At 53.4% G+C, this 21,590-nt stretch overlaps 1 protein-coding gene across 2 annotated transcripts; it reads left to right on the top strand.

Moving 5' to 3' along the window:
- Window positions 1-13: 13 nt before the first annotated feature.
- On the top strand, window positions 14-21,095 carry LOC116936884 (uncharacterized). 2 transcript variants are annotated; one of them, XM_076059040.1, is made up of 6 exons: window positions 14-1,192; window positions 1,845-1,944; window positions 4,525-4,859; window positions 14,296-14,397; window positions 15,225-15,413; window positions 19,220-21,095. In XM_076059040.1, exons 3-6 carry the CDS (start codon window positions 4,542-4,544, stop codon window positions 19,406-19,408), a joined length of 798 nt encoding a protein of 265 aa, XP_075915155.1. In that variant the 5' UTR covers window positions 14-1,192; window positions 1,845-1,944; window positions 4,525-4,541; the 3' UTR covers window positions 19,409-21,095. The 2 variants fall into 2 exon arrangements, with proteins under 2 accessions (XP_075915155.1, XP_075915156.1); XM_076059041.1 differs by lacking the exons at window positions 14-1,192; window positions 1,845-1,944 and having other exon boundaries at window positions 4,420-4,859.
- The last annotated feature ends 495 nt before the right edge of the window (window positions 21,096-21,590 follow it).

Below are 21,590 nucleotides of genomic sequence, written 5' to 3'. Positions count from 1 at the left end.
CCTCAGACCCATAGAGACCCATAGACACACAGAGACCCATAGACTCACACAGAGACCCGTAGACTCACACAGAGACCCATAGAGTCACACAGAGACCCATAGACTCATACAGACACCCATAGACTCACACAGAGACCCATAGACTCACACAGAGACCCATAGACTCACACAGAGACCCATAGACTCACACAGATACCCATAGACTCACACAGAGACCCATAGACACACAGAGACCCATAGACACACAGAGACCCATAGACACACACAGAGTCCCATACACTCACACAGAGACCCATAGACTCACACAGAGACCCATAGACTCACATAAAGACCCATAGACTCACACAGAGACCCATAGACTCACACAGAGACCCATAGACTAACAGACATCCATATACTCACACAGAGACCCATAGACTCACACAGAGACCCATAGACTAACAAACACCCATAGACTCATACAGAGACCCATAGACTGACATAGAGATCCATAGACTCATACAAAGACCCATAGACTCACACAGAGACCCATAGACTCACACAGAGACCCATATACTCACACAGACACCCATAGATTCACACAGAAACCCATAGACTCACATAGAGACACATAGACTCACACAGAGACCCATAGACTCACATCGAGACCCATAGACTCACACAGAGACCCATACACTCACATAGAGACCCATACACTCACACAGAGACCCATAGACTCACACACAGACACATACAACAACAACCGCCATTCGCCACTAAGTGGCGGTGACGTCACCAAGACGCTTGTCCCAGGCCATGTGCACTCTGAGGCCACGTGAAGTGTCGATCGCCCGCTGGCAGGAGGTCACGGGGCAGACCCAGGTGCCACGGGTCGACTGACTGAGATGACTGGCTGATGCACCACCTGTGCCCCCTACTGTGCCAACCTGCTGTGCTTTAGCCACCCGGCGCTCCGCTCGTTGTTGTGAGCGTCGCTCCTCCGCCCTCCGTTGTTGTTGGAGGGCGACTGCCTCCAACTGCCCAGTAGCGTCCTTCACGAGCCTCCTCCACAGAGGCCGATCTTGACACCGCTGGTACCAGTCATCGGCAATTCCACTCAGCTCCACGTCCTCCTGTACCGCATCACTCCATCTCTTCTCTAGCCCGTGCCGCGCCCGTTTAAACAACGTTGCCCGTCCGGCACCACGAGAAGGTAGGTTGTTGCCAGAAACACACACACAGACACACACAGACACACACACACAAACACACACACAGACACACAGTGACACACGCACACAGACACACACACACAGACACAGTGACACACGCACACAGACACACAGTGACACACGGACACAGACACACGCACACAGACACATGCACAGAGACAGACACACGCACACAGACACACACAGGCACGCACAGAGACACAGACACACGCACAGAGACACAGACAGACACGCACACAGACACACACACAGACACACGCACACAGACACACACAGACACACGCACAGAGATACACACAGACACACGCACAGAGACACAGACACACGCACACAGACACACACACACACGCACGCACAGACACACACAGACAGACACACATAGACACACGCACAGACACATACACGCACAGAAACACAGACACACGCACAGACACACACACACACACGCACAGAAACACAGACACAGACACACAGACACACACACACAGACACACACAGACACACACACAGACACACGCACACAGACACACACACAGACACACGCACAGACACACGCACAGACACACACACAGACACACACACACACGCAGAGTTTCGGAGTGCGACGTGATGCAGCTGAATGTAAATTCCCAGCGTGCAGAGTCTCTCGGATTCCCCTCCTCCGCGTCATGCCGCTGATGCCGAGTGCTGTGGGGTGGTTCTGGTGGCGGTGATTTTCCCTCGCCGGCACCCGGTGAGTGGTGTGTGGGTGTGTGAATGTGTGGGCGATGTGAGGAGCGCTGTGTTTGTGTGTGAGGTGCGACTCGGTGTGTCTGTGTATAAATACTTGCGGGGTATTTAAAAGTCCCAGTTTGTGTCGACTTGCACCGTAGAGTCCACTCAAGAACTCAGCGGCATCATCAGCGGCAGCAGCAGCATCATCATCAGCATCATCAGCAACAGCATCATCATCATCAGCAGCATCATCAGCAGCATCATCATCAGCAACAAGACGCGTGCGCCTAACATGAGAGGTAGAGTGTAAGAGTGAGTGAGAGTGTGAGTGAGTGTAAGAGTGAGTGAGTGTAAGAGTGAGTGTAAGGGTGAGTGAGTGTAAGAGTGAGTGAGTGTAAGAGTGAGTGTAAGGGTGAGTGAGTGTAAGGGTGAGTGAGTGTAAGAGTGAGTGAGTGTAAGAGTGAGTGTAAGGGTGAGTGAGTGTAAGAGTGAGTGAGTGTAAGAGTGAGTGTAAGGGTGAGTGAGTGTGTGAGTGAGTGTAAGAGTGAGTGAGTGTAAGAGTGAGTGAGTGTAAGAGTGAGTGAGTGAGTGTAAGAGTGAGTGTAAGAGTGAGTGTAAGGGTGAGTGAGTGTAAGGGTGGGTGAGTGTAAGAGTGAGTGTAAGGGTGAGTGAGTGCAAGAGTGAGTGTGAGTGTAAGAGTGAGTGTGTGAGTGAGTGTAAGAGTGAGTGAGTGTAAGAGTGAGTGAGTGTAAGAGTGAGTAAGTGAATGTAAGAGTGATTGTAAGAGTGATTGTAAGAGTGAGTGAGTGTAAGGGTGAGTGAGTGTAAGGGTGAGTGAGTGTAAGAGTGAGTGAGTGTAAGAGTGAGTGTAAGGGTGAGTGAGTGTAAGGGTGGGTGAGTGTAAGAGTGAGTGTGAGTGTAAGAGTGAGTGAGTGAATGTAAGAGTGAGTGAGTGTAAGAGTGAGTGTCTAACTGTGATTGAATGCAAGAATGTAAGAGTGTAAGAGTGAGTGAGTGTAAGAGTGAGTGAGTGAATGTAAGAGTGATTGTAAGAGTGATTGTAAGAGTGAGTGAGTGTAAGAGTGAGTGAGCGAATGTAAGAGTGAGTTAGTGTAAGAGTGAGTGTAAGAGTGAGTGTGAGTGAGTGTAAGAGTGAGTGAGTGTAAGAGTGTGTGAGTGAGTGTAAGAGTGAGTGTGTGAGTGAGTGTAAGAGTGAGTGAGTGTAAGAGTGAGTGAGTGTAAGAGTGAGTGTAAGAGTGAGTGTAAGGGTGAGTGTAAGGGTGAGTGAGTGTAAGAGTGAGTGAGTGTAAGAGTGAGTGTAAGGGTGAGTGAGTGTAAGGGTGGGTGAGTGTAAGAGTGAGTGTAAGAGTGAGTGTGAGTGAGTGTAAGAGTGAGTGTAAGGGTGAGTGAGTGTAAGAGTGAGTGAGTGTAAGAGTGAGTGTAAGGGTGAGTGAGTGTAAGGGTGGGTGAGTGTAAGAGTGAGTGTAAGGGTGAGTGAGTGCAAGAGTGAGTGTGAGTGTAAGAGTGAGTGAGTGAATGTAAGAGTGAGTGAGTGTAAGAGTGAGTGTAAGAGTGAGTGTGAGTGAGTGTAAGAGTGAGTGTAAGAGTGTGTGAGTGAGTGTAAGAGTGAGTGTGTGAGTGAGTGTAAAAGTGAGTGAGTGTAAGAGTCAGTGTCTAACTGTGATTGAATGCAAGAATGTAAGAGTGTAAGAGTGAGTGAGTGTAAGAGTGAGTGAGTGAATGTAAGAGTGATTGTAAGAGTGATTGTAAGAGTGAGTGAGTGTAAGAGTGAGTGAGCGAATGTAAGAGTGAGTTAGTGTAAGAGTGAGTGTAAGAGTGAGTGTGAGTGAGTGTGAGTGAGTGTAAGAGTGAGTGAGTGTAAGAGTGTGTGAGTGAGTGTAAGAGTGAGTGTGTGAGTGAGTGTAAGAGTGAGTGAGTGTAAGAGTGAGTGAGTGTAAGAGTGAGTAAGTGAATGTAAGAGTGATTGTAAGAGTGATTGTAAGAGTGAGTGAGTGTAAGAGTGAGTGAGTGTAAGAGTGAGTTAGTGTAAGAGTGTGTGAGTGAATGTAAGAGTGAGTGAGTGTAAGAGTGAGTGAGTGAGTGTAAGAGTGAGTGTGTGAGTGAGTGTAAGAGTGAGTTAGTGTAAGAGTGAGCGAGTGAATGTAAGAGTGAGTGAGTGTAAGAGTGTGTGAGTGAGTGTAAGAGTGAGTGTGTGAGTGAGTGTAAGAGTGAGTTAGTGTAAGAGTGAGCGAGTGAATGTAAGAGTGAGTGAATGTAAGAGTGAGTGAGTGTAAGAGTGTGTGAGTGAGTGTAAGAGTGTGTGAGTGAGTGTAAGAGTGAGTGAGTGTGAGTGAGTGTAAGAGTCAGTGTCTAACTGTGATTGAATGTAAGAATGTCTGTGAATGAAAGTGTGTGACAGTACTTGCCCCTACAGCCTGCTAGAGGCTACCTGGGGGATCTTTGTCTTTGTGTGTGTAGGTGCTGCTACTCGCTACTAACAGCACTTGCCCCTACAGCCTGCTAGAGGCTACCTGGGGGATCTTTGTCTTTGTGATCTCCTGACCGCCGCTGTGAACTGTCCACTCCCGACCATCCGCAGGAGGAGCGCTGCTGCTGATGATGATGGCGGTGCTGATGCTGCTCATGACTGCACGGTGCCTTGCAAGGACATCTCAGCAGCGTCATCAGCAGCATCGGCATCAGCAGCAGCATCAGCGGCGGCAGCAGCAGCAGCAGCAGCTTCATCATCAGCAGCATCAGCAGCAGCGGCGGCAGCAGCAGCAGCTTCATCATCATCAGCAGCAGCATCAGCAGCAGCATCAGCAGCAGGAGCGGCATCAGCAGCAGCAGCAGCGGCTGTACGGGAGTCGCAAACCTGTGGAGCTGATGGCGCTGAAGGCGTTCAGCTTGGCGAAGGAGCTCCTTGCTGCGTTTGTGAGTGGTTCTCTGTGTCACTGTGTCACTGTGTGTCACTGTGTGTCAGTGTGTGTGTGTGTCACTGTGTGTCACTGTGTGTGTGTCACTGTGTGTCACTGTGTGTCAGTGTGTGTGTGTCACTGTGTGTCAGTGTGTGTGTGTCACTGTGTGTCAGTGTGTGTGTCAGCGTGTGTGTGTCACTGTGTGTCACTGTGTGTCACTGTGTGTGTGTGTCACTGTGTGTCACTGTGTGTCAGTGTGTGTGTGTCACTGTGTGTCAGTGTGTGTGTGTCACTGTGTGTCAGTGTGTGTGTCAGTGTGTGTCACTGTGTGTCACTGTGTGTGTGTCACTGTGTGTGTGTGTCACTGTGTGTCAGTGTGTGTGTGTCACTGTGTGTCAGTGTGTGTGTGTCACTGTGTGTGTGTGTGTCATTGTGTGTCAGTGTGTGTGTGTCACTGTGTGTCACTGTGTGTGTGTCACTGTGTGTGTGTGTCACTGTGTGTCAGTGTGTGTGTGTCACTGTGTGTCAGTGTGTGTGTGTCACTGTGTGTGTGTGTGTCACTGTGTGTCAGTGTGTGTGTGTCACTGTGTGTCACTGTGTGTGTGTCACTGTGTGTGTGTGTCACTGTGTGTCAGTGTGTGTGTGTCACTGTGTGTCACTGTGTCAAGTGTGTCACTGTGTGTCAGTGTGTGTGTGTCAGTGTGTGTCACTGAGTCACTGTGTGTCACTGTGTGTCAGTGTGCGTGTGTGTCACACTGTGTGTCAGTGTGTGTGTGTGTCAGTGTGTGTCAGTGTATGTGTGTCACTGTGTGTCAGTGTGTGTGTGTCACAGTGTGTGTGTCACTGTGTGTCAGTGTGTGTGTGTCAATGTGTGTCAGTGTGTGTGTGTCACAGTGTGTGTGTGTCACTGTGTGTCAGTGTGTGTGTGTCAGTGTGTGTTACTGTGTTTCACTGTATGTGTGTCACTGTGTGTCAGTGTGCGTGTGTGTCACAGTGTGTGTGTGTGTCACAGTGTGTGTGTGTCACAGTGTGTGTGTCACTGTGTGTCACTGTGTGTGTGTCAGTGTGTGTCAGTGTGTGTGTGTCAGTGTGTGTCACTGTGTGTGTCAGTGTGTGTCACTGTGTGTCAGTGTATGTGTGTCACTGTGTGTCAGTGTGCGTGTGTGTGTCACAGTGTGTGTGTGTGTCACTGTGTGTGTCACTGTGTGTGTCAGTGTGTGTCACTGTGTGTGTGTCAGTGTGTCACTTTGTGTCACTGTGTGTCAGTGTGTGTGTGTCACTGTGTGTCAGTGTGTGTGTGTCACTGTGTGTCACTGTGTGTCAGTGTGTGTGTGTCACAGTGTGTGTGTCACTGTGTGTCAGTGTGTGTGTGTAGTGTGTGTCACTGTGTGTCACTGTGTGTGTGTGTCAGTGTGTGTCACTGTGTGTCAGTGTGTGTGTGTCAGTGTGTGTCACTGTGTGTCAGTGTGTGTCACTGTGTGTCAGTGTGCGTGTATGTGTCACAGTGTGTGAGTGTCAGTGTGTCACTTTGTGTCACTGTGTGTCAGTGTGTGTGTCACTATGTGTCACTGTGTGTGTGTCAGTGTGTGTCACTGTGTGTCAGTGTGTGTGTGTCACAGTGTGTGTGTCACTGTGTGTCAGTGTGTGTGTGTAGTGTGTGTCACTGTGTGTCACTGTGTGTGTGTGTCAGTGTGTGTCACTGTGTGTCAGTGTGTGTGTGTCAGTGTGTGTCACTGTGTGTCAGTGTGTGTCACTGTGTGTCAGTGTGCGTGTATGTGTCACAGTGTGTGAGTGTCAGTGTGTCACTTTGTGTCACTGTGTGTCAGTGTGTGTGTCACTATGTGTCACTGTGTGTGTGTCAGTGTGTGTCACTGTGTGTCAGTGTGCGTGTGTGTCACAGTGTGTGTGTGTCAGTGTGTGTAACTGTGTGTGTCAGTGTGTGTCACTGTGTGTGTGTCAGTGTGTCACTTTGTGTCACTGTGTGTCAGTGTGTGTGTGTGTCACTGTGTGTCACAGTGTGTCAGTGTGTGTGTGTCAGTGTGTATGTGCCTGGGTATTTTGTACCATCCGACACTCCACCCCCACAGCTCCCAATCGGTGATGGGGCAGTTTTGGAGAGAGTAGAGAGTTTCCCATACCTGGGCAGTGTGCTTATGACTGGCTCCAGTTTAACAGCAGAGGTCTCACTCCGAATCAGTCGAGCGGCAATATCTTTTCATCGGTTACGTAACGCTGTGTGGAAGCTACCTGGTCTGTCGCTCCGCACTAAGCTTCAGGTCTTCTCGACCACGGTCATTCCCTCCCTTCTCTACACTTGCGAAACGTGGACCCCCTAATGGAACATCTTCGCCGGTTAGAAACATTTAGGCTGGCCTGCCTACGATCCATCCTGGGTTTAACCAGACTGGATTGTGTGAGGAGCTCACAAATTCTTGAAAGATCTGGGCAAGGTCCCATCGGTGAGCTCCTCCGGCGGGCAAGGCTGCGATGGCTGGGTCATGTAGCCCGCATGCCCAGCCAACACATGCCGAAACAGCTTTTGCTCGGCCGGATTGAGGGGGCTAAGCGGGCGCGGCACGGGCTAGAGAAGAGATGGAGTGATGTGGTACAGGAGGACGTGGAGCTGAGTGGACTTGCCGATGACTGGTACCAGCGGTGTGAAGATCGGCCTCTGTGGAGGAGGCTCGTGAAGGATGCTACTGGGCAGTTGGAGGTAGTCGCCCTCCAACAACAACAGAGGGCGGAGGAGCGACGCTCACAACAACGAGCGGAGCGCCGGGTGGCTAAAGCACAGCAGGTTGGCACAGTAGGGGGCACAGGTGGTGCATCAGCCAGTCATCTCAGTCAGTCGACCCGTGGCACCTGGGTCTGCCCCGTGACCTCCTGCCAGCGGGCGTTCGACACTTCACGTGGCCTCAGGGTGCACATGGCCTGGCACAAGCGTCGTGGTGACGTCACCGCCACTTAGTGGCGAATGGCGGTTGTTGTTGTGTATAGTGGTGTGTGTGTATACTGGTGTGTGTGTGTATAGTTCTGTGTGTATAGTGGTGTGTGTATAGTGGTGTGTGTATAGTGGTGTGTGTGTAGTGGTGTGTGTGTAGTGGTGTGTGTGTGTGTAGTGGTGTGTGTGTGTAGTGGTGTGTGTGTGTAGTGGTGTGTGTGTGTAGTGGTGTGTGTGTATAGTGGTGTGTGTATAGTGTATAGGTGCGACAGGGATGTCCTTTGGCTCCCACATTATTTAACATCTATTTTGACCACGTAGTTCGTGAAGCCTTCAATAGCTGTACCGGGGGAATCTCCATATGGTACAGATATAATGGGAGGCTAATCGATGCCCGGGTGCGGTCAAGGGATGGCTCCCTATTGCTCAACCACGTTATGTATGCTGATGACTTGGTAATAGCTGCTCAGTCAGAGGAGGAGTTGGAGACGCTGCTGCTGAGACTGGAGCATGCCACTAAGAGGTGGGGCCTTACCATCAGCCCCACCAAAACTAAGCACCTGCCTGGGTATTTTGTACCATCGGACACTCCACCACCACAACTCCCAATCGGTGGGGCAGTTGTGGAGAGAGTGGAGAGTTTCCCATACCTGGGCAGTGTGCTTATGACTGGCTCCAGTTTAACAGCAGAGGTCTCACTCCGAATCAGTCGAGCGGCAATATCTTTTCATCGGTTGCGTAACGCTGTGTGGAAGCTACCTGGTCTGTCGCTCCGCACTAAGCTTCAGGTCTTCTCGGCCACGGTCATTCCCTCCCTTCTCTATGCTTGCGAAACGTGGACCCCCCTAATGGAACATCTTCGCCGGTTAGAAACATTTAGGCTGGCCTGCCTACGATCCATCCTGGGTTTAACCAGACTGGATTGTGTGAGGAGCTCACAAATCCTTGAAAGATCTGGGCAGGGTCCCATCGGTGAGCTCCTCCGGCAGGCAAGGCTGCGATGGCTGGGTCATGTAGCCCGCATGCCCAGCCACCGCATGCCGAAACAGCTTTTGTTTGGCCGGATTGAGGGGGCTAAGCGGGCGCGGCACGGGCTAGAGAAGAGATGGAGTGATGTGGTACAGGAGGACGTGGAGCTGAGTGGACTTGCCGATGACTGGTACCAGCGGTGTGAAGATCGGCCTCTGTGGAGGAGGCTCGTGAAGGATGCTACTGGGCAGTTGGAGGTAGTCGCCCTCCAACAACAACAGAGGGCGGAGGAGCGACGCTCACAACAACGAGCGGAGCGCCGGGTGGCTAAAGCACAGCAGGTTGGCACAGTAGGGGGCACAGGTGGTGCATCAGCCAGTCATCTCAGTCAGTCGACCCGTGGCACCTGGGTCTGCCCCGTGACCTCCTGCCAGCGGGCGTTCGACACTTCACGTGGCCTCAGGGTGCACATGGCCTGGCACAAGCGTCGTGGTGACGTCACCGCCACTTAGTGGCGAATGGCGGTTGTTGTTGTGTATAGTGGTGTGTGTGTATACTGGTGTGTGTGTGTATAGTTCTGTGTGTATAGTGGTGTGTGTATAGTGGTGTGTGTATAGTGGTGTGTGTGTAGTGGTGTGTGTGTAGTGGTGTGTGTGTGTGTAGTGGTGTGTGTGTGTAGTGGTGTGTGTGTGTAGTGGTGTGTGTGTGTAGTGGTGTGTGTGTATAGTGGTGTGTGTATAGTGTATAGGTGCGACAGGGATGTCCTTTGGCTCCCACATTATTTAACATCTATTTTGACCACGTAGTTCGTGAAGCCTTCAATAGCTGTACCGGGGGAATCTCCATATGGTACAGATATAATGGGAGGCTAATCGATGCCCGGGTGCGGTCAAGGGATGGCTCCCTATTGCTCAACCACGTTATGTATGCTGATGACTTGGTAATAGCTGCTCAGTCAGAGGAGGAGTTGGAGACGCTGCTGCTGAGACTGGAGCATGCCACTAAGAGGTGGGGCCTTACCATCAGCCCCACCAAAACTAAGCACCTGCCTGGGTATTTTGTACCATCGGACACTCCACCACCACAACTCCCAATCGGTGGGGCAGTTGTGGAGAGAGTGGAGAGTTTCCCATACCTGGGCAGTGTGCTTATGACTGGCTCCAGTTTAACAGCAGAGGTCTCACTCCGAATCAGTCGAGCGGCAATATCTTTTCATCGGTTGCGTAACGCTGTGTGGAAGCTACCTGGTCTGTCGCTCCGCACTAAGCTTCAGGTCTTCTCGGCCACGGTCATTCCCTCCCTTCTCTATGCTTGCGAAACGTGGACCCCCCTAATGGAACATCTTCGCCGGTTAGAAACATTTAGGCTGGCCTGCCTACGATCCATCCTGGGTTTAACCAGACTGGATTGTGTGAGGAGCTCACAAATCCTTGAAAGATCTGGGCAGGGTCCCATCGGTGAGCTCCTCCGGCAGGCAAGGCTGCGATGGCTGGGTCATGTAGCCCGCATGCCCAGCCACCGCATGCCGAAACAGCTTTTGTTTGGCCGGATTGAGGGGGCTAAGCGGGCGCGGCACGGGCTAGAGAAGAGATGGAGTGATGTGGTACAGGAGGACGTGGAGCTGAGTGGACTTGCCGATGACTGGTACCAGCGGTGTCAAGATCGGCCTCTGTGGAGGAGGCTCGTGAAGGATGCTACTGGGCAGTTGGAGGCAGTCGCCCTCCAACAACAACGGAGGGCGGAGGAGCGACGCTCACAACAGCGAGCGGAGCGCCGGGTGGCTAAAGCACAGCAGGTTGGCACAGTAGGGGGCACAGGTGGTGCATCAGCCAGTCATCTCAGTCAGTCGACCCGTGGCACCTGGGTCTGCCCCGTGACCTCCTGCCAGCGGGCGTTCGACACTTCACGTGGCCTCAGGGTGCACATAGCCTGGCACAAGCGTCGTGGTGACGTCACCGCCACTTAGTGGCGAATGGCGGTTGTTGTTGTTGTTGTGTATAGTGGTGTGTGTATAGTGGTGTGTGTGTGTAGTGGTGTGTGTGTATAGTCGTGTGTGTGTGTAGTGGTGTGTGTGTGTAGTCGTGTGTGTGTGTAGTGGTGTGTGTGTGTAGTCGTGTGTGTATAGTGGTGTGTGTGCGTAGTGGTGTGTAGTGGTGTGTGTGTGTAGTGGTGTGTGTGTAGCAGCACTTGCCCCTGCGGCCCTCCCCGAGGTTACCTGGGGTAGCTTTGTTTTTGTCTCTGCTCCGCGGTTTCCCGGTTTCAGAAGCCACTTCCAGTTTCGGTTTCGTGGCCGCGTGGTTTCATCAGCAAGACAAAGCTCCCCCGGGTAACCTCCCGGGGGATTAAGGGGGTCACGTTCTGTTAGACGCGCACGATGACACACACAGTGACACACACACACAGTGACACACACACACAGTGACACACACACAGTGACACACACACACAGTGACACACACAGTGACACACAGTGACAACAACAACAACCGCCATTCGCCACTAAGTGGCGTTGACGTCACCACGACGCTTGTGCCAGGCTATGTGCACCCTGAGGCCACGTGAAGTGTCGAACGCCCGCTGGCAGGAGGTCACGGGGCAGACCCAGGTGCCACGGGTCGACTGACTGAGATGACTGGCTGATGCACCACCTACTGTGCCAACCTGCTGTGCTTTAGCCACCCGGCGCTCCGCTCGTTGTTCTGAGCGTCGCTCCTCCGCCCTCCATTGTTGTTGGAGGGCGACTGCCTCCAACTGCCCAGTAGCATCCTTCACGAGCCTCCTCCACAGAGGCCGATCTTGACACCGCTGGTACCAGTCATTGGCAAGTCCACTCAGCTCCACGTCCTCCTGTACCACATCACTCCATCTCTTCTCTAGCCCGTGCCGCGCCCACTTAGCCCCCTCAATCCGGCCAAACAAAAGCTGTTTCGGCATGCGGTGGCTGGGCATGCGGGCTACATGACCCAGCCATCGCAGCCTTGCCCGCCGGAGGAGCTCACCGATGGGACCCTGCCCAGATCTTTCAAGGATTTGTGAGCTCCTCACACAATCCAGTCTGGTTAAACCCAGGATGGATCGTAGGCAGGCTAGCCTAAATGTTTCTAACAGGCGAAGATGTTCCATTAGGGGGGTCCACGTTTCGCAAGCGTAGAAAAGGGAGGGAATGACCGTGGCCGAGAAGACCTGAAGCTTAGTGCGGAGCGACAGACCAGGTAGCTTCCACACAGCGTTACGCACCCGATGAAAAGATATTGCCGCTCGACTGATTCGGAGTGAGACCTCTGCTGTTAAACTGGAGCCAGTCATAAGCACACTGCCCAGGTATGGGAAACTCTCCACTCTCTCCACAACTGCCCTATCACACGACTATACACACACCACTACACACACACCACTACACACACACACACCACTACACACACACCACTATACACACACACCACTACACATACACACCACTATACACACACACCACTATACACACACACACACACCACCGAAATACCCAGGCAGGTGCTTAGTTTTGGTGGGGCTGATGGTAAGGCCCCACCTCTTAGTGGCACGCTCCAGTCTCAGCAGCAGCGTCTCCAACTCCTCCTCTGACTGAGCAGCTATTACCAAATCATCAACATACATAACGTGGTTGAGCAATAGGGAGCCATCCCTTGACCGCACCCGGGCATCGATCAGCCTCCCATTATATCTGTACCATATGGAGATTCCCCCGGTACAGCTATTGAAGGCTTCACGAACTACGTGGTAAAAATAGATGTTAAATAATGTGGGAGCCAGAGGACATCCCTGTCGCACCCCAAGGTGTACAGGGAATGGCTCTGACTCCCGGCCACGTAGTTTTACCCGGGCCCGCTCACCATCATGAAGGTCCTTAATGATCGTGAGCAGAGGGTCAGGTACTCCAAAAGCACGAAGAACGACCCAGAGCCCAGGCCTATTGATGGTATCATAGGCCTTGACCAGGTCAATAAAGCAGAGATGTAGGTCTTGTTGGAATTCCCTACACCTCTGCTGTAGCAGACGGACAGAAAATATGGCATCTGTGCAGGACCGCCCTTTCCTGAAACCGCATTGGGGCTCCGCAATCCTCTCCTCAGCGTGCCTGGCAAGGCGATGTTGAATAATCCTTGCCAGGACCTTTCCCGGCACACTGAGGAGTGAGATGCCCCTGTAGTTGTTACAGTCTGTGCGGTCCCCCTTCTTAAAGAGGGGGACCACAAGGGCATCCTTCCAATCCTGCGGAACCCGTCCAGTGGTCCAGACCGTTGTTATGATGTCATATAGGGCAGTCTGTGCACAAACGCCACCCTCCCTCAGCATTTCGCTTGGGAGATCATCTCTGCCCGCTGCCTTTCCTGGTCTCAGACTCCGGATCGCCCTCAGTACTTCCTCAACAGATGGCACCTCAGCCTGCATCCCTCCACGGATGTTCGCCTTCGGTGGGGGGGGGGGCATAAGTAACCACGACCACCACTCCTCACCTCCGGTTGATCGGAAGGCGAGCCCAAAGTAGCCTGAGGCTTACACCTTCCCAAACCTCACCGCCATGCTCCCACGCCATTCATTATTTTATCAGAAGAAGAGCTACACCCTGTTGTTTGGCAGTCTGCTGCCCCGAGTAGAGGATTGTCCACCCCTCATGGTGGCAGGAGCCAGACCGGTCCACCGGACCTCCTGAATGCCACAGAGATCCAGGCGGTACCGGTCCAGCTCCCGACAGAGGAGTGGCAGCCTCTCCTCCGCAGTGAGCATTCGGACATTCCACGTGGCCACACGAAGTGGCTTTTCTTTGTTTCTGGAGGAGCCCCGAGGGTAGAGATTCAATCTCCTGGCTCCGCCAATTGGGGTTTGGCCAGGAGACGTCATAGACGCCTGGCCCCCCGGGGCCTCCGGCACAAGTGTATTAGTTGTATACTTAATTCGCGGTTTAGCGGTAATTAATTGAAGGTGGAGGGGTTACCAGCCCCTCGCACCCGTCCAGAGCCCCCGTTTAGCCGCTGTGGTGGCCACAGACGCCCTGAGGGGAGAGGGCCAAACGGAATTGGCCTTCCCACCACGGCACTGTCCACGACAGAGTTGCCCGTCCGGCACCGCGAGGAGTTAGGGGGTTGTTTGCCGGACACAGACACAGGCACACGCGCACACACTCACTCGCACGTGCACACACAAACCCCACAGTGACAGCGTTGGTGTACGGTGCTATTTCAGGAATATTTTGATGGTTTTTTTCCTGGATTTTTCTGTTTGCACAATCACACAAAGTCACTTTAAGATGTTTTTTCTTGTTCGTGTTTTTGTTTGTTGTGGTTGCACCCGATTCAAGAGCCGAATGGCTCACAGGGCTATACCAAATAAATGAAACTATGAAATGAACTATGAACCACCGCCGCTTGGTGACGTCACCGCCGCCGTTTGGTGACGTCACCGCCGCCGCTTGGTGACGTCACCGCCGCCGCTTGGTAGTATAGTATAAATATGAAAGTATAAATAGTAAGATTGTGTGGCTGTGTGTCTGTGTGCGTGCCAGGCGCTGTCCAGGTTCTGTGATGCTTTGTTCGAGGCGCCCCACTCCACGTTACCAGGCCTGCCCTCAGCCCAGTCCATCTCAGCCCAGTGGAGACTACCAATGGTACTAACTACTACCGACTGCTACTACAAACTAGCACTAACTAGCACTGCTACTCACTCGCAAAGACTCACAAAGACTCACTCACTCGCCTACCACCTCAACCACCCACCCACTCACTCACCCCCTCACTCACTCACCCCCTCACCCACCCACTCACCCACCCCCTCACCCACTCACTCACTCACCCCCTCACTCACTCACTCACCCACTCACTCACCCCCTCACCTACCCACTCACTCACCCCCTCACCCACTCACCCCCTCACCCACTCACTCAACCACCCACCTACTCACCCACTCACTCACCCACCCACCCACTCACTCACTCACCCCCTCACTCACTCACCCACTCACTCACCCCCTCACCTACCTACTCACCCACTCACCCACTCACCCCCTCACCCACTCACCCCCTCACCCACTCACTCAACCACCCACCTACTCACCCACTCACTCACCCACCCACCCACTCACTCACCCACTCACCCCCTCACCCACTCACCCACCCACCTACTCACCCACTCACCCACCCGCCTACTCACCCACTCCCTCATCCACCCACCCACTCACTCACCCCCTCACCCACTCAAACCCTCACCCACTCACTCACCCCCTCACTCACTCACCCCCTCACTCACTCACCCCCTCACTCACTCACCCCCTCACCCACTCACCCCCTCACCCACTCACCCACTCACTCACTCACCCACCCCCTCACCCACCCCCTCACCCACCCCCTCACCCACCCCCTCACCCACCCACCCCCGAGGAGTTTGTACCGTGTAGACAAACTCGCCTAACAAACTCCGTGCCCCCCACCCCGTGCAGACTTGCGAGCAGCTGAGCGCCGAGGTGAGGAACCTGCAGCTGTACCGCGAGTACCTCGCGCTCGCTCACCACTCGCTCACCATCGCCCCTCGCTCGCCAGGCCACGCCCCCTGCTCACCGCTCACTCACCCCGACTCGCGGAGCCTGGAGCTCGATCTGCGGGACCTCGTGCGGCACATCAACACAAAGGTGAGGAGCTCGCCGACTCGCTCGCCGCTCGCTCGCCCGCTCACACACTCACTCACTTACACACTCACTCACCACTCACTCACCACTCACACACTCACTCACTCACACACTCACCACTCACTCACCACTCACTCACTCACACACTCACTTACTTACACACTCACTCACCACTCACCACTCACACACTCACACACTCACTCACTCACTTACACACTCACTCACCACTCACTCACCACTCACTCACCACTCACTCACCACTCACTCACACACTCACTCACTCACCACTCACTCACCACTCACTCACACACTCACTCACTCACCACTCACTTACACACTCACTCACTCAACACTCACCACTCACTCACTCACACACTCACACACTCACTCACTCACTTACACACTCACTCACTCACCACTCACTCACCACTCACTCACACACTCACTCACACACCCACTCACTCACTCACACACTCACTCACTCACACACTCACTCACTCACACACTCACTCACTCACCACTCACTCACCACTCACTCACCACTCACTCACACACTCACTCACTCACCACTCACTCCCCACTCACTCACCACTCACTCACCACTCACTCCCCACTCACTCACTCACACACCCACACACTCACTCACTCACACACTCACTCACTCACACACTCACTCACTCACCACTCACTCACCACTCACTCACACACTCACTCACTCACCACTCACTCACCACTCACTCACACACTCACTCACTCACCACTCACTCACACACTCACTCACACACCCACTCACTCACTCACACACTCACTCACTCACACACTCACTCACTCACCACTCACTCACACACTCACTCACCACTCACTCACTCACACACTCACTCACACACCCACTCACTCACTCACCTACTCACTCACTCACCCACTCACTCATCACTCACTCACCACTCGCTCGCTCACTCACACACTCACTCACCACTCACTCACCACTCGCTCACCGACTCGGTCACCACTCGCTCGCTCACTCACACACTCACTCACCACTCACACACTCACTCACACACTCACTCACTCACACACTCACACACTCACTCGCTCACTCACACACTCACTCACACACTCACTCACTCACCACTCACTCACTCACACACTCACTCACACACTCACTCGCTCACTCACACACTCACACACTCACTCACACACTCACTCACTCACACACTCACTCACACACTCACTCGCTCACTCACTCACACACTCAGTCACTCACTCACCCACTCACTCACCCACTCACTCACACACTCACACACTCATTCGCTCACTCACACACTCACTCACCACTCACACACTCACTCACACACTCACTCTCTCACTCACACACTCACTAACCACTCACCACTCACACACTCACTCACACACTCACTCACTCACACACTCACACACTCACTCACACACTCACTCACTCACACACTCACTCACCACTCACTCACACACTCACTCACACACCCACTCACTCACTCACACACTCACTCACTCACACACTCACTCACTCACCACTCACACACTCACTCACCACTCACTCACTCACACACTCACTCACACACCCACTCACTCACTCACCTACTCACTCACTCACCCACTCACTCACCACTCACTCACCACTCGCTCGCTCACTCACACACTCACTCACCACTCACCACTCGCTCACCGACTCGGTCACCACTCGCTCGCTCACTCACACACTCACACACTCACTCACCACTCACACACTCACTCACACACTCACTCACTCACACACTCACACACTCACTCGCTCACTCACACACTCACTCACACACTCACTCACTCACCACTCACTCACTCACACACTCACTCACACACTCACGCGCTCACTCACACACTCACTCACCACTCACACACTCACTCACAAACTCACTCACTCACACACTCACTCACACACTCACTCGCTCACTCACTCACACACTCAGTCACTCACTCACCCACTCACTCACCCACTCACTCACACACTCACTCGCTCACTCACACACTCACTCACCACTCACACACTCACTCACACACTCACTCGCTCACTCACACACTCACTCACACACTCACTCACTCACACACTCACACACTCACTCGCTCACTCACTCACACACTCACTCACACACTCACTCACACACTCACTCACTCACACACTCACTCACACACTCACTCGCTCACTCACACACTCACTCACCACTCACCCACTCACTCACCCACTCACTCACCCACTCACCGACTCGTTCGCTCACTCACTCACCGACTCACTCACCACTCGCTCGCCGCTCGCTCACCGACTCGCTCACTCACTCACACACTCACCACTCACACACTCACTCACCACTCACTCACCATTCACCGACTCACCGATCGCTCGCTCACTTACTCACTCACCACTCGCTCACCACTCGCTCACTCACTCACCCACTCACCACTCACTCACTCACACACTCACTTACACACCCACTCACCACTCACTCACTCACTCGCCGCTCGCTCGCTCACTCACCACTCGCTCGCTCACTCACACACTCACCAACTCACTCGCTCACCACTCGCTCACCGACTCGTTCACCAACTCACTCACCGACTCACTCACCACTCGCTCGCCGCTTGCTCACTCACTTCCACATTCACCGACTCGCTCAGACACTCACTCACCACTCACTCACACACACACCCACTCACTCGCTCACTCACACACTCACCAACTCGCTCACCGACTCACTCACCACTCGGTCACCGCTCGCTCGCTCACTCACACACTCACTAACTCGCTCACCACTCGCTCACCACTTGCTCGTTCACTCACACACTCAGCACTCACCACTCACTCACCATTCACAGACTCACCGCTCGCTCACCGCTCGCTCGCTTACTCACCACTCACTCACTCACTCACCACTCACTCACTCATACACTCACCGACTCACCACTCACTCACCACTCGCTCACCACCATTCTGCGACTCACCACTCGCTCACCACTCACTCACCGACTCACCACTCACTCACCACTCACTCACCACTCACTCACCGACTCACCACTCACTCACCACTCACTCACCGACTCACCACTCGCTCACCACTCGCTCACCACTCACTCACCACTCACTCACCGACTCACCAGTCACTCACCACTCGCTCACTCACTCACAACTCACTCACCACTCACTCACCACTCACCCACTCACTCACTCACCCACTCACTCACTCACCCACTCACTCACTCACCCACTCACTCACTCACCCACTCAATCACTCACTCACTCACACACTCACTCACTCACCCACTCAGACACTCACTGACTCACTCACCCACTCATTCACCACTCACTCACTCACCCACTCACTCACTCACCACTCACTCACGCACTTACTCACTCACCCACTCACCCACTCACTCACTCACCCACTCACCCACCCACTCACTCACCCACTCACTCACTCACCCACTCACTCACCACTCACTCACCCACTCACTCACTCACCACTCACCACCCACTCACCACCCACCCACTCACTCACCCACTCACTCACCCACTCACTCACCACTCACTCACCACTCACTCACCACTCACCACCTACTCACTCACCCACCCACTCACTCACCCACTCACTCACTCACCCACTCACTCACCACTCACTCACCACCCACCACTCACCACTCACCACCCACTCACCACCCACCACTCACTCACCACTCACTCACCACTCACCACCCACTCACTCACCACTCACTCACCACTCCTCTCTCTCTCTCCCTCCCCGTAGATCTCCTCACTGTGCCCCCCCGGGCCCCCTGGTGGAGGTGGGCCCCCTGGTGGAGGCGTGCAGCTCCACGAGACGTACGCGTCGCGCGACTTCTGGGAGGGCCCCGACGCAGCCCTCAGAGCTCTGCTGCTGCTGAGGGAGCTCCGTGCACAGCTCCACAAGACGCTACGACTACTAGCGCGCACATAGCCAGCTACAGCTAGACTACAGCTACACTACACTACAGCTACTCTACAGCTACTCTACAGCTACACTACAGCTACACTACAGCTACTCTACAGCTACAGCTACACTACAGCTACACTACAGCTACTCTACAGCTACACTACACTACAGCTACACTACAGCTACACTACAGCTACTCTACAGCTACACTACACTACAGCTACACTGCAGCTACTCTACAGCTACAGCTACACCACAGCTACAGCTACACTACAGCTACACTACAGCTACACTACACTACAGCTACACTACAGCTACTCTACAGCTACACTACACTACAGCTACACTACAGCTACACTACACTACAGCTACACTACAGCTACACTACAGCTACACCTACACTACAGCTACACTACAGCTACACTACACCACAGCTACACTACAGCTACACTACACTACAGCTACACTACAGCTACACTACACTACAGCTACACTACAGCTACACTAGACTACAGCTACACTACAGCTACGCTACAGCTACACTACAGCTACATCCACTGTATGAGTGTGGGGGGAGTGGTGGTGCAGTGGTTAGCGCACTGTGAGTGTGGGGGGAGTGGTGGTGCAGTGGTTAGCGCACTGTGAGTGTGGGGGGAGTGGTGGTGCAGTGGTTAGCGCACTGTGAGTGTGGGGGGAGTGGTGGTGCAGTGGTTAGCGCACTGTGAGTGTGGGGGGAGTGGTTGTGCAGTGGTTAGCGCACTGTGAGTGTGGGGGGAGTGGTGGTGCAGCGGTTAGCGCACTGTGTATGTCTATCAGCACTGGGGAGAGACAGCTCCTGCCCCTCTAGCACTGTGTGGACTACCTGGGGGACCTTTGTCTGTGTAGTGCTCGCCCACACCGCAAGGTGCCCACAGCGCACGGGTGTCCACTTATTTATTTAATTTTATTTAATTGTTTGCCATTTAATTTATTGATATTTAATTGCTATTTAATGAACTGTTTAGTAATTGTGTTTACATGATTTGTCAAAGGGGCAGCACCTGCAATAGACGCCTCACGCGGCCTGTTGCTGCTCGGCGTGTCTGTGTGTCAGTGTGTGTGTGTCAGTGTGTGTGTGTCAGTGTGCGTCAGTGTGTGTGTCAGTGTGTGTGTGTGTGTCAGTGTGTGTCAGTGTGTGTGTCAGTGTGTGTGTCAGTGTGTGTGTGTGTCAGTGTGTGTGTGTCAGTGTGTGTGTCAGTGTGTGTGTCAGTGTGTGTGTCAGTGTGTGTGTGTGTGTGTCAGTGTGTCAGTGTGTGTGCCAGTGTGTGTGTCAGTGTGTGTCAGTGTGTGTGTCAGTGTGTGTGTCAGTGTGTGTGTGTCAAGTGTGTCAGTGTGTGTCAGTGTGTGTCAGTGTGTGTGTGTCAGTGTGTGTCAGTGTGTGTGTGTCAGTGTGTGTCAGTGTATGTGTCAGTTTGTCAGTGTGTGTGTTAGTGTGTGTCAGTGTGTGTGTCAGTGTGACTGTGTGTGTGTCTGTGTGTGTCTGTGTGTCAGTGTGTGTTAGTGTGTGTCAGTGTGTCAGTGTGACTGTGTGTCAGTGTGTGTGTGTGTCTGTGTGTCACTGGTGAGCGGGGAACACCCTCGTACGTCGGGGACTGCAGAGCGTGGGCAGCAGCTGTTTGAAGTGCCGGACCGCGCCTCGTTTCAAGTCTCGAGAATAAAAACTCGCGTCTCACGGCGGTGGTGATGGTGGTTGTCGTGGTGGTGATGGTTGTGGTGGTGGTGGTTGTGGTGGTGATGGTGGTTGTGGTGATGATGGTGGCGGCGGTGATGGTGATGGTGGTGATGATGATGGTGATGGTGGTGATGGTGGTGGTGATGGCGGTGGTGGTGATGATGGTGGTGATGGTCATGGTGGTGGTGATGGTGGTGGTGGTAATGGTGGTGATGGTGGTGATGGTGGTGGTGATGATGGTGGTGGCGATGATGGTGGTGATGATGGTGATGATGGTGGTGGTGATGATGGTGGTGATGATCATGGTGGTGGTGGTAATGGTGGTGGTGATGGTGATGATGATGGTGGTGATGGTCATGGTGGTGGTGGTGATGATGATGGTGGTGGTGATGATGGTGGTGGTGGTGATGGTCATGGTGGTGGTGGTAATGGTGGTGGTGGTGATGATGATGGTGGTGATGATGGTGGTGGTGGTGATGGTGGTTATCATGATGG

This window comes from Petromyzon marinus (genome assembly GCF_048934315.1).
Source record: "Petromyzon marinus isolate PM22_M1 ecotype Great Lakes invasive population chromosome 84 unlocalized genomic scaffold, UKy_Petmar_22M1.pri1.0 chr84_unloc.2, whole genome shotgun sequence".
Lineage (NCBI taxonomy): Eukaryota > Metazoa > Chordata > Hyperoartia > Petromyzontiformes > Petromyzontidae > Petromyzon > Petromyzon marinus.
Note: the sequence above shows the minus strand (reverse complement) of the source record. Positions and strands in the feature narration are given on the sequence as shown.